Source organism: Rhineura floridana, chromosome 1 (assembly GCF_030035675.1).
Source record: "Rhineura floridana isolate rRhiFlo1 chromosome 1, rRhiFlo1.hap2, whole genome shotgun sequence".
NCBI classification, from domain to species: Eukaryota; Metazoa; Chordata; class Lepidosauria; order Squamata; family Rhineuridae; genus Rhineura; species Rhineura floridana.
In genome coordinates, this window is record NC_084480.1 from 131,632,599 (window position 1) to 131,657,059 (window position 24,461).

At 41.2% G+C, this 24,461-nt stretch overlaps 2 protein-coding genes across 6 annotated transcripts in view; one reads left to right on the top strand and one right to left on the bottom strand.

The window, feature by feature from the left end:
* SNX30 (sorting nexin family member 30) overlaps positions 1-14,077 on the top strand; it is a 54,008-nt gene extending 39,931 nt beyond the window's left edge. Inside the window, exons 7-9 of the mRNA XM_061632532.1 lie at positions 9,821-9,907; positions 12,742-12,894; positions 13,628-14,077. Of these exons, the coding sequence (XP_061488516.1) occupies positions 9,821-9,907; positions 12,742-12,894; positions 13,628-13,687 (300 nt within the window). The 3' untranslated portion in view covers positions 13,688-14,077. The remainder of the gene's footprint in view (positions 1-9,820; positions 9,908-12,741; positions 12,895-13,627) is intronic.
* Positions 1-24,461, bottom strand: part of SLC46A2 (solute carrier family 46 member 2) — a 66,845-nt gene that overhangs the window by 23,267 nt on the left and 19,117 nt on the right. For 3 of the 5 annotated variants that reach the window (XR_009763511.1, XM_061632489.1, XM_061632476.1), the window contains exon 4: positions 23,031-23,138. The exons of 1 other annotated variant lie outside the window; for it this stretch is intronic. Coding sequence is in view for 2 of the 4 variants with exons in the window: in XM_061632489.1 (XP_061488473.1) it covers positions 23,069-23,138 (70 nt within the window). In the remaining 2 variants the exon portion in view is untranslated. Of the gene's footprint in view, positions 1-23,030; positions 23,139-24,461 lie in introns of those variants that run through there. One more of the 5 variants, XM_061632508.1, reaches the window with a different exon arrangement.

A 24,461-nucleotide genomic window follows, 5' to 3' on the forward strand; every position in this document is an offset into this window, starting at 1 on the left:
AAACTAGAAAAGTTTATTTCCCTCATTATTCATCCTAGAAATCTGTGTCAAATTTATTTTTATTAATTTCAATGCCTTTTTATTGGCCAATGTCATATGATGGTGAAGACAGGCTTTTGTGTTTCAAATTGGAGGTTATGTTCTGTTTCTATTTTGAGCGCATTAACAGTTGAATCTGAAACTGCAGTTTGATGTAAAATCGGACTGATTACAATATGTTGCTACTTCAGCAATGACTCTAGCTGTTGGGAAAAAAAGGATGTATGTTTTCAGCCTCCTATGTTTAAACCACTTCATTTAAGGCAAGGTGGGCACGGTCAAAAACATAGAGCACACCTTGAATTTCACCTCCTACTGTTTTATCTTGTGCAAATTGAGATGCTCCTGAGGTCCACTGGAGACTATTCTGCAGAAGTCAGTGCCATTATTCCACAATTATGTTTGGAGTTTTTTTAGTGTAAATTTTTCAAAGGTGTTGCTGTACTTCACATATTCACAGAAATAGAAAAAAAGAAAATGATTTCCTGTAGGAAACTTCACTAAAATTGCAAAGTAAATCAGACATATTTAAAGTGACCATCTGAACCATATCAACTGTCTTAATAAAGTCGCTTCCTCCTCCTAAAACAAGATCAGCACAGCACATGTCTTCTTTCTATTCTTTGGGCTGATTGCAGGTGTTGCCACCAATCACCATATGCTCAGAGGCACATGTTACCAAATTCTTCCAAGCTACACAGGCAGTGGATTGGACTGTGAAAGATCAACCCAAATGGTGTTTGCATTTTGACCAATTTGTAGAGCAGTACGATATCTCAGAGAGGAGTTCAGGTCTCCTGCTCCCATGGTGCATTCACTATAGCTGCCCAAATTCCCTGCTTTTTAAAGTTTGATACAAATATCTGTGGGCTATAGGTACATTCTTAAACCGCAAGGTTTTTTTGCCTATTAGTGAATTTCCCTGCTTTTTAATCTGGGAGGTAAGAGATGGGATCCTATGCAAGTTAGCACCAGCAGTAACAGAAATAGTTCAGCAGTGTATTTTAAATGTTATATTACCATCAAGAATGCCTTTACTTTTACAAGAGGGTCATGGCTTAGTGGCAGAGAACATGCTTTGCATGCAAAAGTCCCCACATTCAATACCCAGCATCTCCAATTAGGGCTGGGAGAGATCCTTATCTGAAACCTTGTCAGTCAGTACTGAGCTAGATGAACCAATGGTCCGACTTGGTATAAAGCAGCTTCCTATGTTTCCTATACTCTACAGGGGATACACAAAGAAATATGCTTGAGACCCTTTCTTTAAACATTGTGCATCTTGCAATCTATATTACTTTGCAAAGTATCAGCAGTTACTGCTTTAATCTCTGAATGCCAGTCATAGGGCTCACTGTGACAGATTATACACTTAAGAAGCAACTGTGTGTTCTGAGATTCTTAAACCTGAAAAGAGTCACATTATCCACAGTATGGAAAATACTGATTAAAATTAAATCGTAGCAGACAACAGCAGTGTTGCAAAGGAAGGCTATATTACAGCCAAGTCACTTTCCAAGCTAACCTCTGACTTATTTATTATTTAAATTGAGTGAGTGAGCGAGCAGGAAGAGGGAGAGAGCGGCGTTGGAGGGGCAGGGCGAGTGAGCGAGTGAGCAAGCGGAGAGGACAGGCGGGAGGAGAGAGCAGGGTGGGTGGGGCAGGGCGATTGAGTGTGCAGAGATGCAGGTGGGGGAGAGTAGGGGTGGGGGGTGAACTCTACATTGCAGTGTATGGATGCAGGAGGATTTTTTGTTTAAGTCACAAACAGTAGGGTACTTGTCCAGGGTCTCAGGGGGTCTTAAACCCTTTACTTTTTTGGGAGCAGAGTCCCAGCAGGGTCCCTATGTGTCCAGCATCTTATGAACCAATCAGCATGAAATGGGAGTGTGTTAGCTGCTGAGAAGAGTCTTCTAACATGCTTTCTTGTCCTTTCCTGCTGATTGGAGCCAATCAGAGTGAAAGGAGGTGAGTCAGTCACTGAGAAGACTCTTTTCAGTAGCTAATACTCCTCTTTTGTGCTTATCCTACGGATGTCTATTGTTATGGGAGAAGGGATTAAAAAGGATCTTATTCTCAACCCAGCAGAAAAAAAAGAAGGAGGGGCATGGCTGTGACTATCGTGAAGAGACCCTGGACTTTTTAATTTGCTACTGCACTACTGGTCACAAACAGAAAAACCACTTGGCCACCTCATTAGTGTAATATGATATTACACTAACTGCAAATGTTTGATGCCACTGCAAATGTTTGATGAAGATCTTCTGTTCTCTGCAAAAGATGAAGAGGAAAATGCCTCTTCTGTATACAGCAAAGGCTTTCACAAAAGTGGGAGGCAGTGGCCAACACAGCACTAATTTCAGATGGGGGCTTCAACACAGGACTAATTTCAGATAGTGAGTGGGTGAGTGGGTGAGTGAGTGAGAGAGAGAGAGATTTAAGATTAAACAACCAAGAGCTAAAATCAAGATTAAAATGTTAAAAACAAAGAGTCACATCAAATCTCAAAATAACTACAGCAATGTTATTTTTTTTTTACAATAATTTTTATTCAAATTTTCATAAAACATACAAAACAAAATCATAAAACATTCAAAGACAAAAAACAAAACAAAACAAAAATAATTAAACAAAAATAAAATAAAATATTGACTTCCCATTTGTCACAGATCAAATCAGTTATAGGTCTACAATATATAACAATCCTGTCTCTTAAATCATATTATAAAATCACTTTCCTCCAGTAGTTATCTTAATTAATCATCAAATCTCATAAACATTACTTTATTCTTTCCACAAAAAGTCAGAGAGGTTTCAATTCTTTAAGAAATATATCTATCAATTTTTCTCCAAATAAACATGTCGATTAATCCATCTCGTTAATAATTATAATAATCTTATTGTCATAACCATAGTCCAAATAAACATTTCGATTAATCCATCTCATCAAAATCTGTTAGGTTCAATAATTTCAATAGCCATTATTCCATTATCCCTATTAGTTCCATCTTCCATCTTCAATAGTCCTGTTAAGTCCAGTAATTTCAGTGTCCAATCTTCCATTATCAGTATTCCATAATAATCTTGCTGTCGTAGCCATAGTCATATAATAAGAGTCTGATGGGAATTTCCTCTATCCCAAATATTTTCTTGCCATCCATTCTGAATAAGTTGCTGAAATACTGTTGTAAAGTCATATCTCTGTTCTTCTTTTTTACAAAATGCACTGGCTCATCTCTTGAGAGTTTTTCCATTGTCACATGGCTGCAGTTAATTCCATAGATTTTCTCTATATCAAACTCCATCACGTCATTCCAGTCCAAAAGATTATCCAAGCCATTAATAACTTTATCTCTAGTATCTTCATTAATTTCTTCAGAGATAACGTTAAATTCCAAACAGTAGATTTTATTTCTAAAATCCATAAACTCCAGATCTTTTTCCAATTCCACATTTGTTCCAATCTCCAGGGCTTGTATCTTCCCTTTATTTTTTCTTTTCTCATCTCTGATCTCATTCTCCTCTCTCACAGGATCCCCTATTTCTTTAAGCTCCTGCGTCATTTTGCTCAGTTCAATTTTCAGCTCCTTACTACCCTGTCGCAGGGTTTGTTTCGTTATCTCAATCTCATCCATTATTTTCTGAAACATAGTTACTTCCAGATTCTCAGCCACTTTCTTGATTGCCATTTTTAAAACCACGAAAACAAAGCAAAACAAAAATAAAGAAGAACCACTTCTTATTTCAGCAACGGGTTAATATTCCAGGCTTGATGACATCACAGTATAAACAGAGCAGCCTGCCTTATCTCTCTATGTTCAAGAATGCAAAACAAATTTAGTTCCCAGCATCAAAACAGTTAGTGGCGTCGTGAAGAAGCAGATTCGTCAAAATAAAATAGACCAAAAAGAGAATAGTCCCAGACAATATAATATTCTTCGGAATAGAAATCAGGAATAGAAATTCCTCTTCTGTTTATATCTTTAGAATGCACTTCCAGGACAGCTTTTTGCAACAGAAACAGAGATAAGCTGTTAATTTCGTGAATAACAGAGAAGAGTTATAGCTCACCCAGAAGTTGTCCAAAGCCGATCAATCTGACAAATCTCCTTTTGCTGCAACAATTTAAACCAAGTAAAAAAAATAATAGAAAGAAGGGTGCTTGCCTGTTAGTCCGTTCTCTCTTTAAAGAAAAGATAAACGTATCGCTTAAACAGATAGAGCTTGTTCGGAAGTCCGTCCGGCATTGTTGGCTGGACCTTATCTCATAAATTAATGAAATCCAGTCCTCCCAACAAAAACAGGCTTTTGAGGTTGATCTCTACGTTTCTCCCTGCCCGGGAGAAATTTCATCAGTCAAAAAAAAATGTTCTGACTGATTTATATCTGAATAAGCTTCTTTTGAGGCGGGAGCCCGTCCCAAAAGCAGGCACAAGCGAAGTCACCCTTCCCGGAAGTCCAATAACTACAGCAATGTTATGAGCATAGGTCAAACAGCCACACACACTTCAAACAAAAAGTATTTGAGCATTTGTCATTTATAAACCCATTTAAGGATTTATACCACCAGCATCAACCCAAACACAAGAAGCCTCTATTTTTCTCCCATGAGTGGGAAAGCAATGATCCCTCCACCCATTGCCGCCCTGGGCTCCTTCTGGGAGGAATGGTGGGATATAAATTTAATAAATTAAAGAAATAAATGCTGCTGCTACAGTTAATTTAAAAGTTCTTTTCAAAAAAGAAAAAACAAAACCAAGAGACTGAACAACACTGGACTACACTTCAGGGTTGTCATACACAACTCCCTCTCAGCCCCCCCTCCCAATATCTGTACAGCCACACTAGGCTACTTTGCAGGGCTGCTGTAACCTATGCATTCTCCAGCACTATATCCACCCCTCCCCACTGCTGCACTATGAATATACTAATGATTTTGTGTGTGTGTGTGTGTGTGTGATAGAGAGAGAGAGAGAGAGAGATTGAGATTTAAGAACCAAGAGCTAAAGGGCAGGATTAAAGTGTTACAAACAAAGAGTCTCATACAATCTCAAAATAACTACAACAATGTTATGAACACAGGTCAAACAGTCACACACACTGCAAACAAAAGTATTTGAGCGTTTGGCATTTATAAACCCATTTAAGGATGGGGGGTGGCAGGGCGATTGAGCCAGCAGAAAGAGCAGGCTGTGGGAGACAGTGGGAGTGGGAACACACACACACACATCACCGTTCTCTGTCATCCTTGCCCTCTGGCTTTCTCCCTCCACCATCCATTTCTCTTTCCTGACCGTCTGGCTCTCCATTTCCTCCCTCGTGCTTCCTCACACAGAGCACGAGAGAAGAGCAACGCTGAGCAGAAGGCCAGTGTGAGTCACATGTCTGTTGCCCACCAATCACAGGAGCAGAAGACTTCCCCTGCTTCCTCCAAGTAACTGGAAGGAGAGGGAGGAGTGAAACGAAAGAACTGGTTTCTACTGAGCCTGCATGACGTTATCACCCACGGTAATGCATTTTTAATCTATTAATTAAAAACAAACCGTGCCGTTTTTTTTACTTTAAACCTACTGAAGATGAAGCTCTGTGTTTGGGGCAAGCTCAGGGATTTGATTAGAGATACCTTACAGTCATCTCTGAGTTTTAATGAATTTCAACAGATTATGAGAACTGAAGAAAAAAGTCCAAACTGCTTCTTGTTTTTCTCTCTCCCATTTTTCACTTGTGAATTCTCCGTGGGGGGTTTGTGTATCACCAAGAAAATGTTCAGGGTTGTAGAGCAAGAGTATAAGACTTGTAAGTTTTTGTTTTGAATTGGCACTATACAAAGCACCAGAAAGGTGTGTGGTATTTTCATTTAACATGGTAGAACACGAAAAATCCGTGCTGGCTATAGTATACAGCCACTCTCATGGCTGTATAATACTGACATATCTGCATCTTATTTTAGCGGATAACTTCTGAGAGAAGCTGTACATTTTGTGGGTGCAACTGGCCCTGTTACAGGTGCCACCTAATACTTGTTCCACAGTTGTAAGGTACCAGTCTTCTAGTGTGGCAGCCGCTACACTTTGGCTCCCTTCCTGTTGACATCGGGCATGTGCCTTTGCTGTACTCTTTGCGGTGCCTGCTTAAAGCATTTTTGTTTAGGTAAGCCTATCCAGACATATAGAAGTTGCATATGTTTTAATCTGTTTTTAGCTTATCATTCATTTTAATTAGTTTTTGAATATTTTAAACACCTGTTTTTCACAGACTTTTATTGATAATTTAAATGTTTTTGTTTTGGGTTTTTTTGGAAACTGTTTTGAGGTTTTATTATAACTAAGCGGTATATAAATCTTGTTAATTAATTTAAGAATGGCAGTACCCAGCTCAAGATGAAATCAAGCATGCTGCCTTTCCGTTAATAGGATGGGATATTGAACTAGTGTTCCAAGCTACAGGAAAAACAGCAGCACTTAAGCTCTAACAGGCGTTCTGCCCTCATGCGCTTACTATTGCGCCAGAGGAAGTGCAGGGATATATTCACTTACTCCGCCTCTTTCTTACATTCTCCAAGCTTTGGGGAAGAAGTCTAGTGTCAATCTCCTGTGTGGTCAGTTTTAAATTGTGTGGGGAACCTAGGGATGTGGAGGCCCAGGTTAAAAAAAAACCTGGAAAAATTCAAGAAAAAAGTCTCTCCCCATTCTTCCAATTTTTTGGAACACCCCCATTTTTCCATGTCTTCACATCACATGGGGAACCTATGTGCATAGAGCAGGATCCTTGCCTCAGACTTTCCCATCCCCAAGTATGGATGGTGGTGATGGGGGCATGTCGGGGGGGGAACAGGGTGAGTGAGCACAGCTCCCGGTCCCCCCGATGATAACCACATGAGGACAGAACATGACCTGTATAGGGCTTTAGAGAAGCCATAGTAATCCTGCTTCTTCTGAAACTGGCATAATAGTTCTTCACCTTTCTTTCTGCTGAGAAATCAATGTGTATTGTCCTAGATCTCTCTCTCTCTCTCTCTCTCTCTCTGTGTGTGTGTGTGTGTGTGTGTGTGCGCGCCTTTCTATATTAATGATTAAACCATGAGTGGAGTTGCAACATATTCTGCTGGAAAATTTCTTTTAGCTAAAGGCAGCTAGTTTATTAGCCTCTTTCATACTTCTACCAGAGTAGAAATACCTGTTCAACTAGAAGGGCTTCTTTAAATACCTAACAACTATAGGAAAAGTTGCCCATTACAATGATTCTTCCAGAGCAAATGGTAGCACTCTGCATTTTTAACTGCAGAATGCAGGGATGCTACAGGTTTTAGTTCATAAATCATTGGTTGACATCAGCAAATAGATGTGTGCCTTTTTGCTGTTAAATGCATCATGAAATCAAAATTGTGCTGATATTATGGCCAGACTTAAAAAGAAACTACTCCTGTGTTCGGCATTTGTAGCACACAGCCCCTGAGTAACCTCCCTTCCTATTGGTGTAAGATTTGCACACAGAGGCACTAATAGTTTAACTTCCTAATACTGCATCTGATCAGAATTTTGAATGAAACGAAAAGCTGTGTTGATTAGATATGGGTTTAAATGAGAATGCTAGACTTGACATAGGAATCACTGGAATACTGTGACGTTCTGTTTGGGTCAGGCATGTCATAGCCATTGTCTCTCTGTCAAGGTGGATTCCCCATCTTGCCTCAACTAGTAACTTCTTAACAAGGGCTTTGAAATATGTCATGTACTTGTGCTGCAATTTACTTCACTGGTCAGCTGCCTCATTTTGCTGCAAGGTTCTTTTAAATGAAGTGCGCCTCTTAAAGTGGTGGCCTTCAGCTGTCTTTGTATAAATGCTTTCAGAGGACTTTATGGCTGAAAAGTATAATTGGGTAAAACTGATTTTCATAGGCAAGTAACGAGTTGTTCAGCACGTTTGCTGAAACCTCTCGTCGCAAGCCTCTAAAACTAAACTACAACTCTTAATATGGCATTTCTGCCTGAAGGCTCTGGAACAATTTCAGCTGCTTCAGTTCCTTCTGCTGTAAACAGGGCTGCCCATACATATGATTTGGTTTGTATTTTGCTTGCTAGATCTGCCCTCAAGATATCTTTAGAGTTTTGAGGTGGGTAGCAGACCTGGGAGTGATCATCAGCCATTCAACATTGCTTTAATAGCATTTCATAAGATGAGCTTGATACCTGAAGGCAAAGTATTGGGCTTAGGGGGACAGGCAGATTAAATAGAATACCTTGATGTACTCAAAAGTTTGGGAGATACCAATACAGCTTGCAATGCTTGCACATAAGGGGCAATTTGTAAAAATTAACAGTGTTTTACAGTGCTATGAGGGGCAAAGGTAAGATTTGCTTGGAGCTGAAAAGGAGTGTAGTTTTAGGTTTTTGAGCTGCATTTAGCGTCCTGCCAAATTCTTTTGGGGGCATGAATGATTTCTTATCTGTGTATTGCTGTTCCTGCAAGGAGCCAAAAATGGGTGAGCTTCATAGCTGAACGATGACTTTGAACCTGGGGTCTCCACATCCAAACCACTGTATTGCGCTTTCCATCTAGAATTTGCTATCATTCCTAGAGTGAAAATGATCATGGACTGAGATGTCAATTGTTTCTCTCTCTTGCTCACGCTCACACTCACATCCAGTGGGTTGCAAGTGAATAGTAAAGGTTTTTATGCAAATCCCCGTCCTCCACGCTATCTGGAATGCCCCACAGCTTTCCAAAAACCTGGAAAAATACTCCTCCCACTCCTGGCTGCTGAACTTGGCCTCCAGCAGCTAGGAAATGAACCTTGGCCTTTATTTCTGGACTCAGAGAAAAGGCACTTCTGCGTAAATGCTTGGGTAGTAAGCAGGTAGAGTGTCAACATCTGCGGTGGGGACATAACCCATTGTGTGTTCTAGCCGCGTGTTGCCAGAGAAGAGTGTGTTCATGCTCAGTTATTCAGGGATGTTGTTTTCAGTCTATGCATTTACAAGATGTTGGGCTATATTCTGTACTGATTTCGTAGTGTGTGTTTGTTTAAAATACATTTTAACTACTTTTCCTCAGTCAGAATAGCTTACAAGTTCAAATTCAGTTTTAGTACACTCACTGCTAACCCACTAAAGTAGCGGATTAAAACACCCACACAATATAGGAACATACCAGAAAACCAGAACCAAATATGGTCATTGCAAAGTTATTGAAAATTCAGAGTTCAGCAAAAGTTACAACAGCAGCAAAAAGATATCTGCTAAAAGCACACACACAAGGTGACTTCAGATGGGGCTGGCAGATGTCAACTTCCAAGGCCTTTCTAAAAAGTAAAACAAAAAACAAAACAAAAACCAGTCCTGTGCCGTTTGATGGGAGGCTGTAAGAATCTCCCCTAGGAAACTACATTTGAAACTGTATCTGATGTTAACTGCCCTGAAGTCAGGAGTGGGGAGGAGGTTTCCTTTTAACAGCTCCATCAAAATGTCTTCTGTCTGTTAAAGGCATTCCAGATTGAGAAACTTCCCCTCACTGCTGTTGCTCATAACTTTTAATGAACTTAATTTCTCAAGAAATGTTTGCACTACTTGAACAGATGAGAACCACTTGTGTAATGCAAGAAGATAATGCAACTTTCTCCACCACCTTTCCTAGTCACTAGACTCCCACTGGCTTCAAATGGACTACAGCTGGTTTGGTATAACAAGCTGAAGTTCATCTGTAGTGCAGAGAGAGGGGGGGGGACTTAACACTTGCATCTTGTCTAATTGCATCATATGTCTCTTTTCCGTCTTCCTTTTAGAATGTGTTGAAGAAAAGAGATCAGGTTCAAGCAGAATATGAAGCCAAACTGGAAGCTGCGGTCCTAAAAAGAGAAGACCGTCCTAAGGTTTGTCATCTTTGAAATAGAATCAGGCAGAGAAATCTCATTGCATTGCCTTCAATAAGGTTAAAAAGTACTAAAGATCTTGTGTGACCCTGAAAAGTCTATCCATGAACGGTAAATGGTGGTAACTAAACATGTTAAGAAGCAGTTCCTTGGATTGCAAACTGAATTATCAGATTTCATATTTTGTAAGGGAAGGGAACATTATTTGTATGGGTAAAAGAGGTAGCCAAAGGCATATCTAGGCATACAAGAAAGTAAACTGCTTTGTAACACGAGCAATTGAATGTTCCATATTGTTGTATCAGGTTGGCCAACACCAACTGGTGTCTGATGTTTAATTGTCACACGGGTGAGATAATATATATATACACAAAAAAAATTGGACAATGGTTAGTTGATAGTTATATCTATTCTTGGTTGAGGAAGAGACAGTATTTAAATTTTTCTTCCTCTGTTAACTAGATTTGCTTATCTTCCCTCTGAAGACACAACTAGCTGCCATTTTTTGAGAAGGCAATATAGTGTTGTTGTTTTTTAGCAAGAGGGAATTTCCTAGAAGGTTGCTTGTGTTAATTTGCCTTATGGCAAGAATGGGGAACTTGTGGCCCTCTAGATGTTGGACTGTAACTGCCATCATCCTTGACAATTGGCCATGCTGGCTGGTATCGGTGGGAGTTGGAGACCAACATCTGAATGACCATAGGTTTCCCATTCCTGGTATAGAGTCTGAATTTAATGAAGTAGGCAAAGAACCTATGTTAAGATTCTGTTCACATAGCTATTCATTAATGGGGTAGCTAAACCTTTCAGTATATTTCTGAGGAATAACTGCTACTTAGTCTTTCTGCTTGAGTACACATTGGCTCCTTAGCCCATGAATAAGTGGTAGAGGCCTTAATCTATCATGCTACCAAAATTTAAAAGCTTTAGATGCTTAGCAGTAATTATACCACTTTAAAGTTAAAATTTCAATTTTCATCTTAGACACACCCTCCTTTAATTAGTACAACTTTTTTTTTTAAGTAATGGAAGCCAATAGATTTGCTTTGCCAGTTATAGCCTCTCCACGTCTTTTTGGCTTGAGCTACTAGAACACTTAATGATTTAGGTTCTGTATTTATAAAACATCTGCATCCCACCATTACCCAAAGGTATTCAAGACAGCATCTGTGAACATCTCAATTTTAATCTTGGAATAGGCTTCTGAAACAGGCTAGGGTAGATTGAAAGCTGACACAGAGCTAGCCAATGAATTTCATTGCTGCATCAGGGGAAATTTGAATCCAAGTGACTGGTCCATATTCAAGAAATCTTAAGTTAAGATTTGTATAGCCAGTGCAGTTAAGTTCTCTTGTTTCTAATTTTTCCTAATACTAAATTCATTTCTCCATGTTACTGCAATCTGTGATTTTTTTTTTAGCTCAAGATTTCTTGATGTCTCTATAGTGGAACCAGTGTGGTGTAATGGTTAGGGTGTTGGACCCTGACCTGGCAGACCAGGGTTCGATTTTCCACTCAAACATGAAGCTCATTTGGGTGATCTTGGGGTTGTCTTTCAGCCTAACCTACCTCACAGGGTGGTTGTGAGGGTAAAATGGGAAGGGGAAAACCATGTATACCACCTTGAGCTCCTTGGAGGAAAGGTGGGATATAAATGTAAGAAAATACGTACATGCATACATGCATACATACATAAATCAAAATAGTTGATAGCAAAAATGGCCCTGGAATAACAGACCCTGATTACTCCTTAGCATTTGTCCAATACGCTGGTCCATCCATGCATGATCACCTCTCAGTAACTGCTAACATTAAAACCCTGTTTGGATGTTAAGCTTCACATGACTATAATCACCTGAGGCAGGAGAGCAGGACATGCCTGCCCTGTGTTTGCTCTGCATCAGCTCCCCCAAAAGCTGTTCATGCATTGGAGCAGCCTTTCCCAACCAGTGTGGCTCCAGATGTTGTTGGACCACAACTCCCATCTTTCCTGACCATTGGCAATGCTGGCTAAGGCTGATGGGAGTTGTGGTCCAACAACATCTGGAGGCACACTGGTTGGGAAAGGCTGCATTAGAGGCATGTCTGCAGCAGGGCAAGCTCCCAGCTGTGGCACCGATTCTCCCCATGAGCCACAACCCTGAGCACTCTGGCTTGCAGCCCACAGGGAAACTGCCTTTGCTGCCCTTACAAACCTGCCCCAAAGCATGGGTAGCAATGGGGAGGGGCTGGTGTGGGGGTCCTTTTGGGACACCCCCCACCTCAAATGATTATTGCATGAGGCTGAATGCCTGAGGGCATTAAGTCAGAAATAGCAAATGTGGTGCCTTCCAGGCTTTGCTGGGGTACATCTCCCTTCAGCCCTGACCACTGTCCGTGCTGGCTAAAGCTGTTGGGAGGTAGTCCAGCAACATCTGAATGGCTACCCCAGCTTCAGTGATGACTTCAATATGTGATGGTACGTTCATACATTCAATACCATCAGTTGATGCATTTAATTGTGAGAGGTTGGTAATTCAGTGATAGCGCATGTGCTTGGCATGTAGAAGGTTCTTGATTTAATCCCCCGTATCTTCAGGTAGGGCTCGGAAGGACTCTTGCTTGAAACTGAGAGCCACTGCCAAGTGGTGTACGTTGACTAAACTGAACTGGATGGACCAAAGGTCTGATTCAGTATAAGCCAGCTTCCTCTGTTCATAAGTGAGATACAGGTAAACCATTTCTCGATCATTTTAACAAGAGGGAAGCCAGTTGTCTTCTGTTGTCCAAAAAGATTTATTCACTTCTCCCTTTAATAGTGTTGAGAGGCTTCTCTTTCTTTGCTTCCCCTCTAGGTGCCCACTGAGGTTGAAAAGTGTCAGGACCGAGTAGAATGCTTCAATGCAGACCTGAAGGCAGATATGGACAGATGGCAGAACAACAAGCGACAAGACTTTAGGCAGCTACTGATGGGAATGGCCGATAAAAACATCCAATATTACGAGAAGGTAATTCTCGACAGGTGCCACTGAACATAAGGAAACAACTGAAGTGTGGTTTAGTGGGACTTGCTGATAACAGGAGCCTAACGAAGTTGTGTGTGAACATGATGCAGAATGCTTGAGAAGAGTGCAGTTATTCTTCGTTATCAAGATTCGTTCGCTTTCCACACTCCAATTATTTATGCAGAGTCTAATGTTCCTGTACAGGGATCTGGAGTCTCTGGCCCAGGGCCAAATGTAGACCCCCAGCCACTTTAGCTGGCCCTCTGGGCTCTCACTAGACTGCCCACCTGTCCCAGGTCACCTCCTCCCCTTCACTGGCCCTGTTCCTTGCATGTTTTTGTCTGGCTAGAACGTGTCCTTAAACTGTGATCATGCTTCTTGGATGGAGGATAGAAAGATGTGTGTGAGCAAATTAACGTTTGTGGCTCCACCCGCTTTGCACCTCCCCCCAAAGGGGGTCTGGAATGCAGCTGCTAGGTAGGTAAGTGGGGCCGCTCAGTGGGACCATGTGTCACCAGCCCTGAAAGAGGTGCGCTGGCTGACAGTGAGCTAGTACTGGGCCATATTCAAGGTGTACCAGCGTGCAAAGCTCTAAATGGCTTGGGACCCAAGTTCGTAAAAAAAAATCCCTGTCACCCACAAGTTGCATACTTTAGGACCATCTGAGTCTGGGGGTGGTTGATTTTAAATGTAAACCCTGATTGGTTTCTTGTTTCTGTGTCTTTGTTTTAAACAGTGCCTTACGGCGTGGGAATCTATTATACCACTATTGCAAGACAAGACTGAGACCAAATAAGAAAACACGATTTTTTTCACCCCACCCCGTCCTCCCTGCACCATGGACCTCTGACTAAGTGACAGTACCACTAAACTTACTGGAGATATGCTGTGCACGACTTCGTGTAAGATTTTTTGGGGGTTTTTCCCCTTGAGGAACAACTACCTGTGCTGAACCGGGACTGATCCAACTTGAAAAAAAGTTAGAAACTGTACATTTTTGTGCCATCTTTTTATCAGACCATCTGAGTAGGCCTTGAATGCTTCTGTTTCTGACCCTTGGCTAACAGCAGAGAAACTGCAGGGACTTTTCTCCTTTTGGACCACTTTATACTGAATGAAATTGATACGTGGAACACTACAATAATTATAATAATAATAATAATAATAAAGAACTCTAAAATCCAAAGTGCCAACATATCTTTTTTGTCCTCCCTGGTTATTGTTAGCCAAGTAAGGGGTGTTTGGCCATGAAGCAGCAGCTTTCCTTTCAAAATCTGCGGCGTTTTCTCCCCAGCCCCCACTTCACATGCAGAAAGGGAATATGTGTAATAGAAGATACCTGCTGGATTCTGTAAGGTCCCTTTGCATTAACTGGGGCTTTGGTGGATGGGAAGGGCAGGTGTGTTGGGCAAAAGCTGGGGTGGTCTCGGTACAATGTCCAGGAAACCCATGGAATAGTCAAGAGGTAATCGTTGTAGTGTGTAGTCAGTTACATTCTGCAGCCTTGCTTGCCATTTTTGGGGTGGTGGAGAGATTGTGTTGGGATGTCATGTGTCTCCCAAAGTCTGTACGTGGGGCTATTCATTTGTCTTCAAAAAAGAACCATTATTTTTTGTCTCTCTCTAGAATTGATGGTGTTTGTCATAGGATGCATTTTGTTTCCTGTATCCTCATCAGAAGATGAAAGCCTCATCAGAGTTATCATTTTCACCCCAGGCTTGGTTTCTCTTACTGTAAAAGTGGTCTTAAATATGTCAGAGGGGTTAATGGGAAAAAAGGCAAATCCAATTTTTGCAAATCATAACAGCACGTTTTATTTTCTTGATCAACAATGAAATAAGCTCTCCATGTTGCCTTTGAAAAATGAGGAGGGAATTAATTGCTTTTTCTTCTGAAAACGATCAGCTCAGCACTGCAGGCACTTCTAGAGCAGCTTTCCTGTCATCATCTCCGACTCCATACATTCCAGTTTGACTTCCTTTCAGCATTTTGTGGTCCTGACTCCTTTGTAAGGATGAGCTGCTCCTAGAATTGGTTGCTGTTCCAGGATATCTGTTCTCCAGCTCTTATATGAATTCCTTGGCTTGCTCCTTGTCTACAGGGTTGCTAACCTGTGGCCCTCCAAATGTTGCTGCACTACAACTCCCATCAGCTCTGGCCGTTGGCCGTGTTGGCTGGGACTGATGTGGGGATGCAGTCTAAAATCATCTGGAGGGCTGCAGTTTAGCCACCCATTATCTACATGGAAAGCTTTTTTTCCAGGGTGGGGCTGCACTTAGTGTTAATGCACTACTCTGCTGTCTGCTGCAACCCACCACTTTTCCTGACTGGGCAAGAATGTTTAAATGGTTAAAGTATCAGATGTGAAATGCACAAGAGGCAACTAGTTTTATAGGATACATCACTGTGGGAGTTTTTCCTCCTTTCAGTAGTTCTCCTGCCAGACTCCCAATGTTTTAAATTGAGGAGGTTGAAAAGTGATACAGGAAGAGCTGCTGAAGAAATATCTCTCACTAGCAACGATTGTCTATTTCTGTATTTGGCCCTAAATTGCACACACAGTTTTAGCACCAGTGAACTGAATGCTGAGGCTAAAAGAATTCACCAGGGAGTCACCAAGCAAGTTGTTCATTGGCTCCTCTTTCTGTATGAATCCGTGAAGATTTGGGGCAGGGCTATACATTGGCCAAGCACTGGGAGCACTATGGCAGTTGCCCCTTGAATGAGCTGGTGTTTGCTTAATTGTATGAGCTTTAAATATGACAGACAAAACAGTCGCTCCCCCTGCTTTGTTTTTAGATCATGCACGCATGTGTCATTGCAACTGCCATCTTAAGGAGAAAGGGAAATGTCCCTTCTAATGGCCAAGCTAGACAGCATGCAGGAGATGGGCTAACAATCTCTCTGATGGGGCTGTATATATGTAGTGTGACTTTGTTTTTACTGGAAAGCTGCCTCTGATGATGGGTAACAAGTTGGGCCGCTTAACACTTTTTTGTTACGCCTGCCATTTAGCTACGCTCTTCCCCACACCCCAGCTGATCCCATTCATGACAGAAAAGAAACAGGTTCACCATGTGTTGGGATGGGGAGACCACAACTCCCATAATCCCTGGTCCTTTCCTGTGCAGGCTAGGCTGATGGTAAGTGCAGTCCAACAACAACCTGGAAGGGCCCTGGCTCTTTATCCTGGCTGTATGTTTTTTTTCCTTGCAACAACAGGAGTAGAAGTTAAAGCTGCCCCTTCTCCTCCATCCCCTTCCTTTGTTCAAATGGGCAGCTTTCTAAGACTGCTTTTTCTCTTTCCTAAAAATAAAAATGGGAGATGGGTTACATGTCTCTTGGGTAAATGATCTGGTTTGGTCACCAGGTAGTGTCTGTTATCTGCAGGCTTTGTAATTACTTATATTGAATAGGGTTTTGTTTTTGAAACCTGCTGCCCAGTTAGACACACTCCTTAAATCGGTCTAAGCAAGTAATTGAGTGGTGCAGCCCTAATACACTGCAGAGAAAGCTCCAAGCTAGACTTTGTGAAATGCTAACCTGGGCTTCTCTGTGCGCATTGTTCATTTGAATTTGTTAAAGTTTGGCAGTACTCATTCCGATTATGTGGTGGTAAAATCTTCCCAAGGGAGCTGAAACCTAGCATGATTTCTAAGGTTGCCGTTTTAGTCCAACTTGGCAGTAGGTCTCATTGAACTGAGCGGGACTTGGCAAATTCCTCAACTGCAGTTTCTGCATCAGGCAAGATTGGCTTCTTGTGTATTATTTCATTCTAGAGTAACAGAAGTAAATAAAGGAGTGTTTAAGAATTTGTATTTTTTTCTGATCTAATCACCCTTTCACTGGTGGGGAAGACCTTGAACTAAACTGAGGTATCCTGCAACCCACAAAGAAGATGAGATGTGCCTTTCTTTCCCCTTCCTTTCTATTAGGATGTTCATAGATGTATTAAAGTGTGTGGTGGCAGAGAGATACAAGTCCTCTGTTCAAATCTTGTGTGTGCCACGACCAGTGCCGGTGCCAGGCTATTTTGCACCCTAGGCAAGGCTAACTACTTGCACCCCCACAAAAGAATTGCTAACTTCAATTTTCAAAAACAGATGCCTTGTAGAAAAAATGAAAAGCACAAAACTTGAAACTGCTAAATTTATTTTAAATTGCAAGAATAAGCAATACAACAATCTTTGATTATCTTTCTCAAATACAAAAGAAAATGTTTTAGCACACAAATCATTTTGAATAATCTTGTGAATTGTGATGTTAAAATTTAAGTCTCTTAAAAGTTTCAATTTCAGGCACATCAAAATCTCACTTTGTGTGCCTTTTCCTTTGCAAATTTTGTCACCAATTCCTTCAGGTCAAGTGCTGATGCTTGGGCATGTTCAATTGATATAGTTGCCAAGCCAACTAGTATCTTTTGCAACATTGTTGAGCGTATGTAACTTTTTATAAGTTTGAGCTTTAAGAAACTGCGTGCACCACTTGCCATTGACACTGGAAGTGTGAGAAGGATCCTTAGAGCAACAGAAACATTAGGCACATTATCCAGGAGTTTTTGTTGTAGTATGAAGAGAAGTACTCCTTATGGTAGCATGACTTTGGAAGTCTTCGAGCTATTGCTATAAGTTCACAGCACAGATCTTCAGCATCAATATCTTTGTTTCCATTGTGCATCAATGATTTTTCCAAATTCTTGCAGGCCTTAAGTACATCTTCAGTAGATTTTTTGTTGATACTGTATCTATCATACAGGAAGCCAAATAGGGAATTATATTGTTGTAGCTGTTGGAATCTCCCTTCAACAGGTTATATGGCCATGTCTAAGACAGCATAGTAGAAACCTACTTTGAATTTCTGCTTTGGATCTTGCGGTGCCTCTTCTTGGGCCTCATACTCAAACTCCTTGTTTCTTTCTCCTTTTTCTAACCTGTTCTGTCTCAAAGTTTGGTAGTATTTCTAGCTCCTTTGCAATCTTGTAGCATCTATCAAAACTTGTTGAAAACCCTCATCACACCTGCAGCCTACAAGGTAATTCTTGGTCACTTGCAATTGGCTTGTAGCTGAATTTAAATCGGCTTCCTTATTTTGACTTCAAAAAGGATGTTGTACCATGTAACAAGGGATACCGCAAACTTGAACTTACAAATTGAATCAGCAAGGGCCTTAGCTTCAATTCGGGAAGTATTTCCAGATAAACCTTTTAGGCTTGTGTCATCAAAGATCTCTATTAAAGCATCATATATACTACCAAGATGATATCTCAGTGGTTTCAAAGCATTGATCCGAGACTCCCATCTTGTTTTGCTCAATGGCTTAACAGTTGCACCTAAGTCTAATACATGGCTAGTCGATGCAGAGAAATAATTATAGATCTGTTGAACCAAACTGAAGAAACTAGTTGCTTCCAGACAACACTTAGCGGCATCATTGACTACCAAGTTTAAAGAGTGTGCATTGCAGGGCACAAGAAAGGCACGTGGGTTTATGTCCAGGACTCTCTTTTGTATGCCATTTTCTTTGCCTTTCATGATACTCCCATTATCATAACCTTGACCACGCAGATTCTCAATTGGTAATCCCATTTGCTCAAGCTGTCCAAGAAGAGTTTCTGTCATAAAGGCACCTTTGTTCCTTTAGTGCAGCGTTACCCAACCTTTTTTGACCCAACACCCCTTTGCAAAATCTTTTTGTGCCCAACACCCCCCTCAGATTGAGTATATGCCAATGCTTCCTGTTCTTCCCTTAAAATATGAGTAAAGCATAAAAGGTATTTTCAATTATTATTACTGATAGTTTTTATCTGGTTGGCCACTGTGAGAACAGGATGCTGGACTAGATGGGCCACTGGCCTGATCCAGCAGGCTCTTCTTATGTTCTTATGTTCTTATGTTATCATGTCTTTTTATTGCACTTAGATTACACATTGAATTCTTAGTATGATTTATTAATATACATACATAGTTATAGTTATAGAAAAGTAAATAAAATGAGATTTATTATAAAATACTAGTGTGATCCTTGAGCTTGATGAGTTTTGGCTAACTTCACAATATCTGGAGTATACTTGGGATAGTAATAGTCTTACACTGTGTTACTTAACAACAAACTCGTTCAGTTTACCAGCATTGTTTTGTTAAACAAGTTCATTTAAACATCACAGAAACAGCGGGTAGCAAGTGTGTCCCATTCCTGAAGAAAACCAGCAAATAACTGACTGTCTGCGTCACCCGTTTGCAGACGGCACTCATCCGCTGGAAGAATGAGCCCTCCACCAATACACCCAGCTTATCAAACACTCTCTCGTGATTGGTTCCAAAATCCCTCAAGATAGTATCGGGACATTACCTAGTGCCGGGGCGTGGCTAATATTCCCATTCCTTGATATGACACTAGCCACTATTCAGAATTTCTTTACTAAAGAGCACTCACTATTTATAGTGTTATTTCCATGAATTGAGACTATTAAATACATTCTAACTAGGGACAAAACAGTTTAAAAATTAATGATGTGTGTATTAAATAAAATTAAACTTAAATGCTCCAACTGTCGCATCAGACCGCCAAATGTCAACGCCCCCCTAATGAACCCAAATGCCCCCCTAAAGTCTGTAGTCATGCCAACGCCCCTCTGAAAGGCTGTAATGCCCCCACGTAGTGGAACAAATCCCAAGAAAATGTTCTCTTATGCTCAGGCTCAGACATCTCATTATCTGATGGTTTGATTACATCAACATAACGTACAATCATTGTCATTTGTTCAATATGACTAACATCAGGTGTGCAGTCCAGAATAATTGAGTAGTATTTAATTATATTCCATACCACTGTTGTGGTATCTTAAAATAAAAAATATAAATTGACAGTTGATTTTTTTCCAAGGGTTAAAAAAACTAATCTGTATAAAACTGTACCCCTCAAAGGTCAATACTGTGCCCCTCTGAGGTCTGCACCCTAGGCGGCTGCCTACTTGGCCTAATAGTAGCACCGGCCCTGGGCACGACCTTGCTAGGTAACCTTAGGCAAAGGGCTGTTGCTCACCACCCCCATTTGTAATTAGTGGATAATACTGAGCTTCCTTACAGGGGGAATGTAAGGAATATTGGGATTGCTTATGAAGCTGTTCAAGTGCTTTAATAACCCTAAATTTTATTATTTATTATTTATTAATTCAATTTATATACCGCCCCATAGCCGAAGCTCTCTGGGCGGTTCACAACAAGTAAAACATCTGATATACAATTAAAACCACATATCAAGCAATTTAAACATACATTAATGATATCAAAAATTAAAGCATATGTATACACATACAAATGCATATTAAATATTTAAAAAGCTGAAATACTAAAATGCTAAAAGCTAAAAAACTAAAACTAAAATGCCTGGGAGAAGAGGAAGGTTTTTACCTGGCGCCGAAAAGATAGTAATGTTGGCGCCAGGCATACCTCATAGGAAGAATATTCCATAGTTCGGGGGCCACCACTGAGAAGGCCCTTTTTCTTGTTGTCACCTTCCGGGCTTCTCTCTGAGTAGGCACCCGGAGGAGGGCCTTCGATGTTGAGCGGAGTGTACGGGTAGGTTCGTATCAGGGGAGACGTTCCATCAGGTATTGTGGCCCCGTGCTGTGCAAGGCTTTATAGGTTAAAACCAGCACCTTGAATCGAGCCTGGAAACATGTAGGCAACCAGTGCAAGCGGGCCAGAATCGGTGTTATATGTTCGGACCGCCTGGTCCCAGTTATCAGTCTGGCCGCTGCATTCTGCACGAGCTGTAGTTTCCGAACCGTCTTCAAGGGCAGCCCCACGTAGAGTGCATTGCAGTAGTCTAATTTAGAGGTTACCAGAGCATGAACAACTGAAGCAAGGTTTTCCCTGTCCAGATAGGGGCGCAGCTGGGCCACCAGCCGAAGTTGGTAGAAAGCACTCCGTGCCACCGAGGCTACCTGGGCCTCCAGTGACAGGGATGGTTCTAAAAGAACTCCCAAGCTACGAACCTGCTCCTTCAGGGGGAGTGCAACCCCATCCAGAACAGGTTGAACATCCACCATCTGGTCAGAAGAACCAGCTATTAACAGCGTCTCAGTCTTGTCTGGATTGAGCTTCAATTTATTCACTCTCATCCAGTCCATTATCGCAGCCAGACATCGGTTCAGCACCTTGATAGCCTCACCTGAACAAGATGAAAAGGAGAAGTAGAGCTGTGTGTCATCAGCATACTGGTGGCAACGCACTCCAAAACTCCTGATGACAGCACCCAGCGGTTTCATATAGATGTTAAAGAGCATGGGGGACAGAACTTACCCCTGCGGAACTCCATATTGGAGAGCCCAGGGTGCTGAGCGATGCTCCCCAAGCACTACCTTCTGGAGACGACCCGCCAGGTAGGAGCAGAACCACTGCCAAGCAGTACCTCCAACTCCCAAATCCGCAAGTCTCTCCAGAAGAATACCATGGTCGATGGTATCAAAAGCCGCTGAGAGGTCAAGGAGAACCAACAGAGTTACACTCCCCCTGTCTTTCTCCCGACAAAGGTCATCATACAGGGCGACCAAGGTCGTCTCCGTGCCAAAACCGGGCCTGAAACCCGATTGAAATGGATCCAGATAATCAGTCTCATCCAAGAGTGTCTGGCCTCTGTTAAGGTTTTCTGGGTCCAGGGAAGATTTCTTCGAAAGTGGTCTCACAACTGCTGCCTTCAGGCAGCCGGGGACCACTCCCTCACGCAGTGAGGCATTAATCACTTCCCTGGCCCAACTGGTGGGAATACTAAGTATTTGACCCATGACTTGAAGGGGAAGCCTTTTTTAAGAGTAAGTGGATTTTATCCAACTATACAAGTTTTTTGCTTTAACTTGTACAGTTTTTTCATTCCTAAAGAAATTGCCTTTGTTTTTCTTTCTGCCATTGCACTCACCATCTGTTCCACATGAACATTTATGCATCCAACTGAAAAATCCATATTGAAAAGAAATATTAGCAGTTAAGTCTTAGAAACAGCAAGTTGTTTGGGGATGGGGGTCACGCTTCCTCTCTGTAGAAAAATGTATGTAATAGTTCATATTTGTTTCTCATTTGAACTAGTTCCAAAAGTAACTGCTGGTGTTCAGAAGTATCAAGCAATACTTTGTGTCAGCTTGCAGGATCAAGAATGTGTTGTAACATTGAGAAATTGTCAACATATATCCTAATACCTTGGAAGTAATGGATTGTGTCTAACAGGGCTTCTGATAGAAACATAGGAATCGGAAGGTATGTTAGAGATCATCCAGTCCATTCCCCCTTACTCAGTACAGAATTTGCACTGCAGGATACTACAACTTCCCTGATAGTTAGCAGTCCAGCTCTACTACCTCCAGCAACCCACCATTTTCCAACTTTCAATCTCTTTAAATTCCCCCAAAGTTGCCTTCAAATGTCCATAAAGCTTGCTCTGCTTGTCACTGTGGGTCCAATCTTTGGGGGAATCCAGAAGCACTGAAATGCATAGGAAAGTGTGACCTGGAAGTGTCAATGTCCAAGGTCATAAACAACTAGAATCTGTAGGTTGAAGAAATTTTTTTTTCTGAAATGCAGAGCTAACAAGTCTAATTTCTGTTGAATGGATAAGGTGTACTACAGGTTTTAAGTTCCCATTCTATCATAAAGCCTTAAGTAACAAATTTAATGTCTTCAATTTCCTTAACATTTTCCAGTGAAATAGGATGCTAAGAGGGAATAGGTGAACTCTGATAGATTATACTGTTGATACAGTGAACCTTAAATGGTAATGTTGGCTCTATTCACATCTGGAATCATACTTCTTAAACTTCCATTCTTTAAAAGCTAGTCTCCCTGTTTCAATATCCTTGTGTTTGTTTTTCTGAATTTGCTGCAGGCAGCAGAGCATAACTGGCCAGAGACTATAATTTCCTCTCCTTGCAATTGGAGTAGAAAGTGTGGCGTATCAGGTCAAAGCTTTGTAAAGAGACAACAACATAGTTTGTATTGTGTCCAGAAAAGTGCTCAGAAAAGTGCTCTTGCTTCAATCCATATGGATTGGGTGCTATGTCCGCAAATCATAGTTTTTGCTGTCTGCAAAAGGGTCATGGCCAGTTTTTTTTTTTTTTTTAAAGAACATGTAGTATTGAGGTTACTCACTGATCTGTGCTGGAGGGGAGTTCCTATGTACATGTCTGTCAAAACAGATGGCTGGCCCAGTCAGTATATTGGTTCCTCTCAGCACTGCCGAATCCAGGTCTCCTTTCCCTGAAAAGAAAGGAAGCTGCTGATGTGCTGTGGAACCTTCTGTGCATGTGTAACAAAACACACTTATGATCCCAAGACCCTCTCAAACGAGTGGTTTGGATTGTGTGAAGCTGGGACAGATAGTTTAAAAAGCTTCAGCTCTTTGTAATTATACATGCTTCTGATCGCATAAAGCTATACTGAAACATCAGTTTAGGTTTTCTCCTGCATTATTCAGTCCTCTCCTACCCCCCACGTTTTAAAAGCTTGAGCTTCTTCCATTAGCTGATTTTTGACACAGCTTTTCTTACTTGGAACAAATGAAGTTCTTTCAGAAGGATAAATCCTTTTTTAAAGGCAAGCAAATGCTATTGTTGCTCTTGCCAAATATATGTGAAGTGGGAATGATTCCCTCCCTCCTGAGGCATATGTAAACATGTACATGTCAAAACATTTTTCAGTACTGTCAATACTAAAATAGTTGTATTCTTAATGTAGTTCATCCCTTTCTAAACACTGGTTTGGATACTGAGCAATTTTGAGGAAAAACATGTTTTAGATAATCCATTTTATTAGTCGCAGCTAATATTAAATAGTTATTCTTAAAACTGCATTTAATGTTCAAAAATAAAAATAGAGGTTCATTGCTTTTCAGTTCTGCTTTTCAGTTCTACCATGCATCCCAAAGTTTTTTCCCAAAGACAGTCTTCAGGTGCAGACAGGCAAACTTTGGATACCTTCACATACGTTTAAAGCACCAGTTGCTCCAATGGAGATTGTAATTCCAAATGTATATTTATCAGAATGTTCCTTTCATTACAAATGTGGCATCTCTTCTATATCACCAGTGGTCACACATTAAAAAAGAGCACTAGATTCTTGTGGGACTTTGTGTGAAGTGACTGTCCAAATGGTTAATGCAATGTGGTATTGATAGAATTGTGAAGCATGAGGTAGCAGAGACCTTGGTTGCACATTACACTTGCTATGCAGAGAAGCAGTTGGGCTCTGACTGAAAAATTCTGAAAGCTTCCACCTACGGGGTTGAGGAAAACCTGGAGCGGCTTACTGTGTTGGCATCTTGACGATGGGAAAAAGGAGAATATAGGAAGCTGCCTTAATATACTATGTCACTTAGCAGATTATTGCATATTATTGCAGGGTCTTGGGCAGAATTCTTTCCCCATCACCTGCTACCCAATTGGGTCAGCTGGAGATCAAAGCTGGGACAGGCTCTACCACTGAACAATGGTGCCTCCCATGGGTGGCCTAGTTTTTTTTGTCTCTAGCTGAGCGAGATAAAACTAAAGTTTTCTAGCAATCAATAATAGTCCAGAGGTAAGG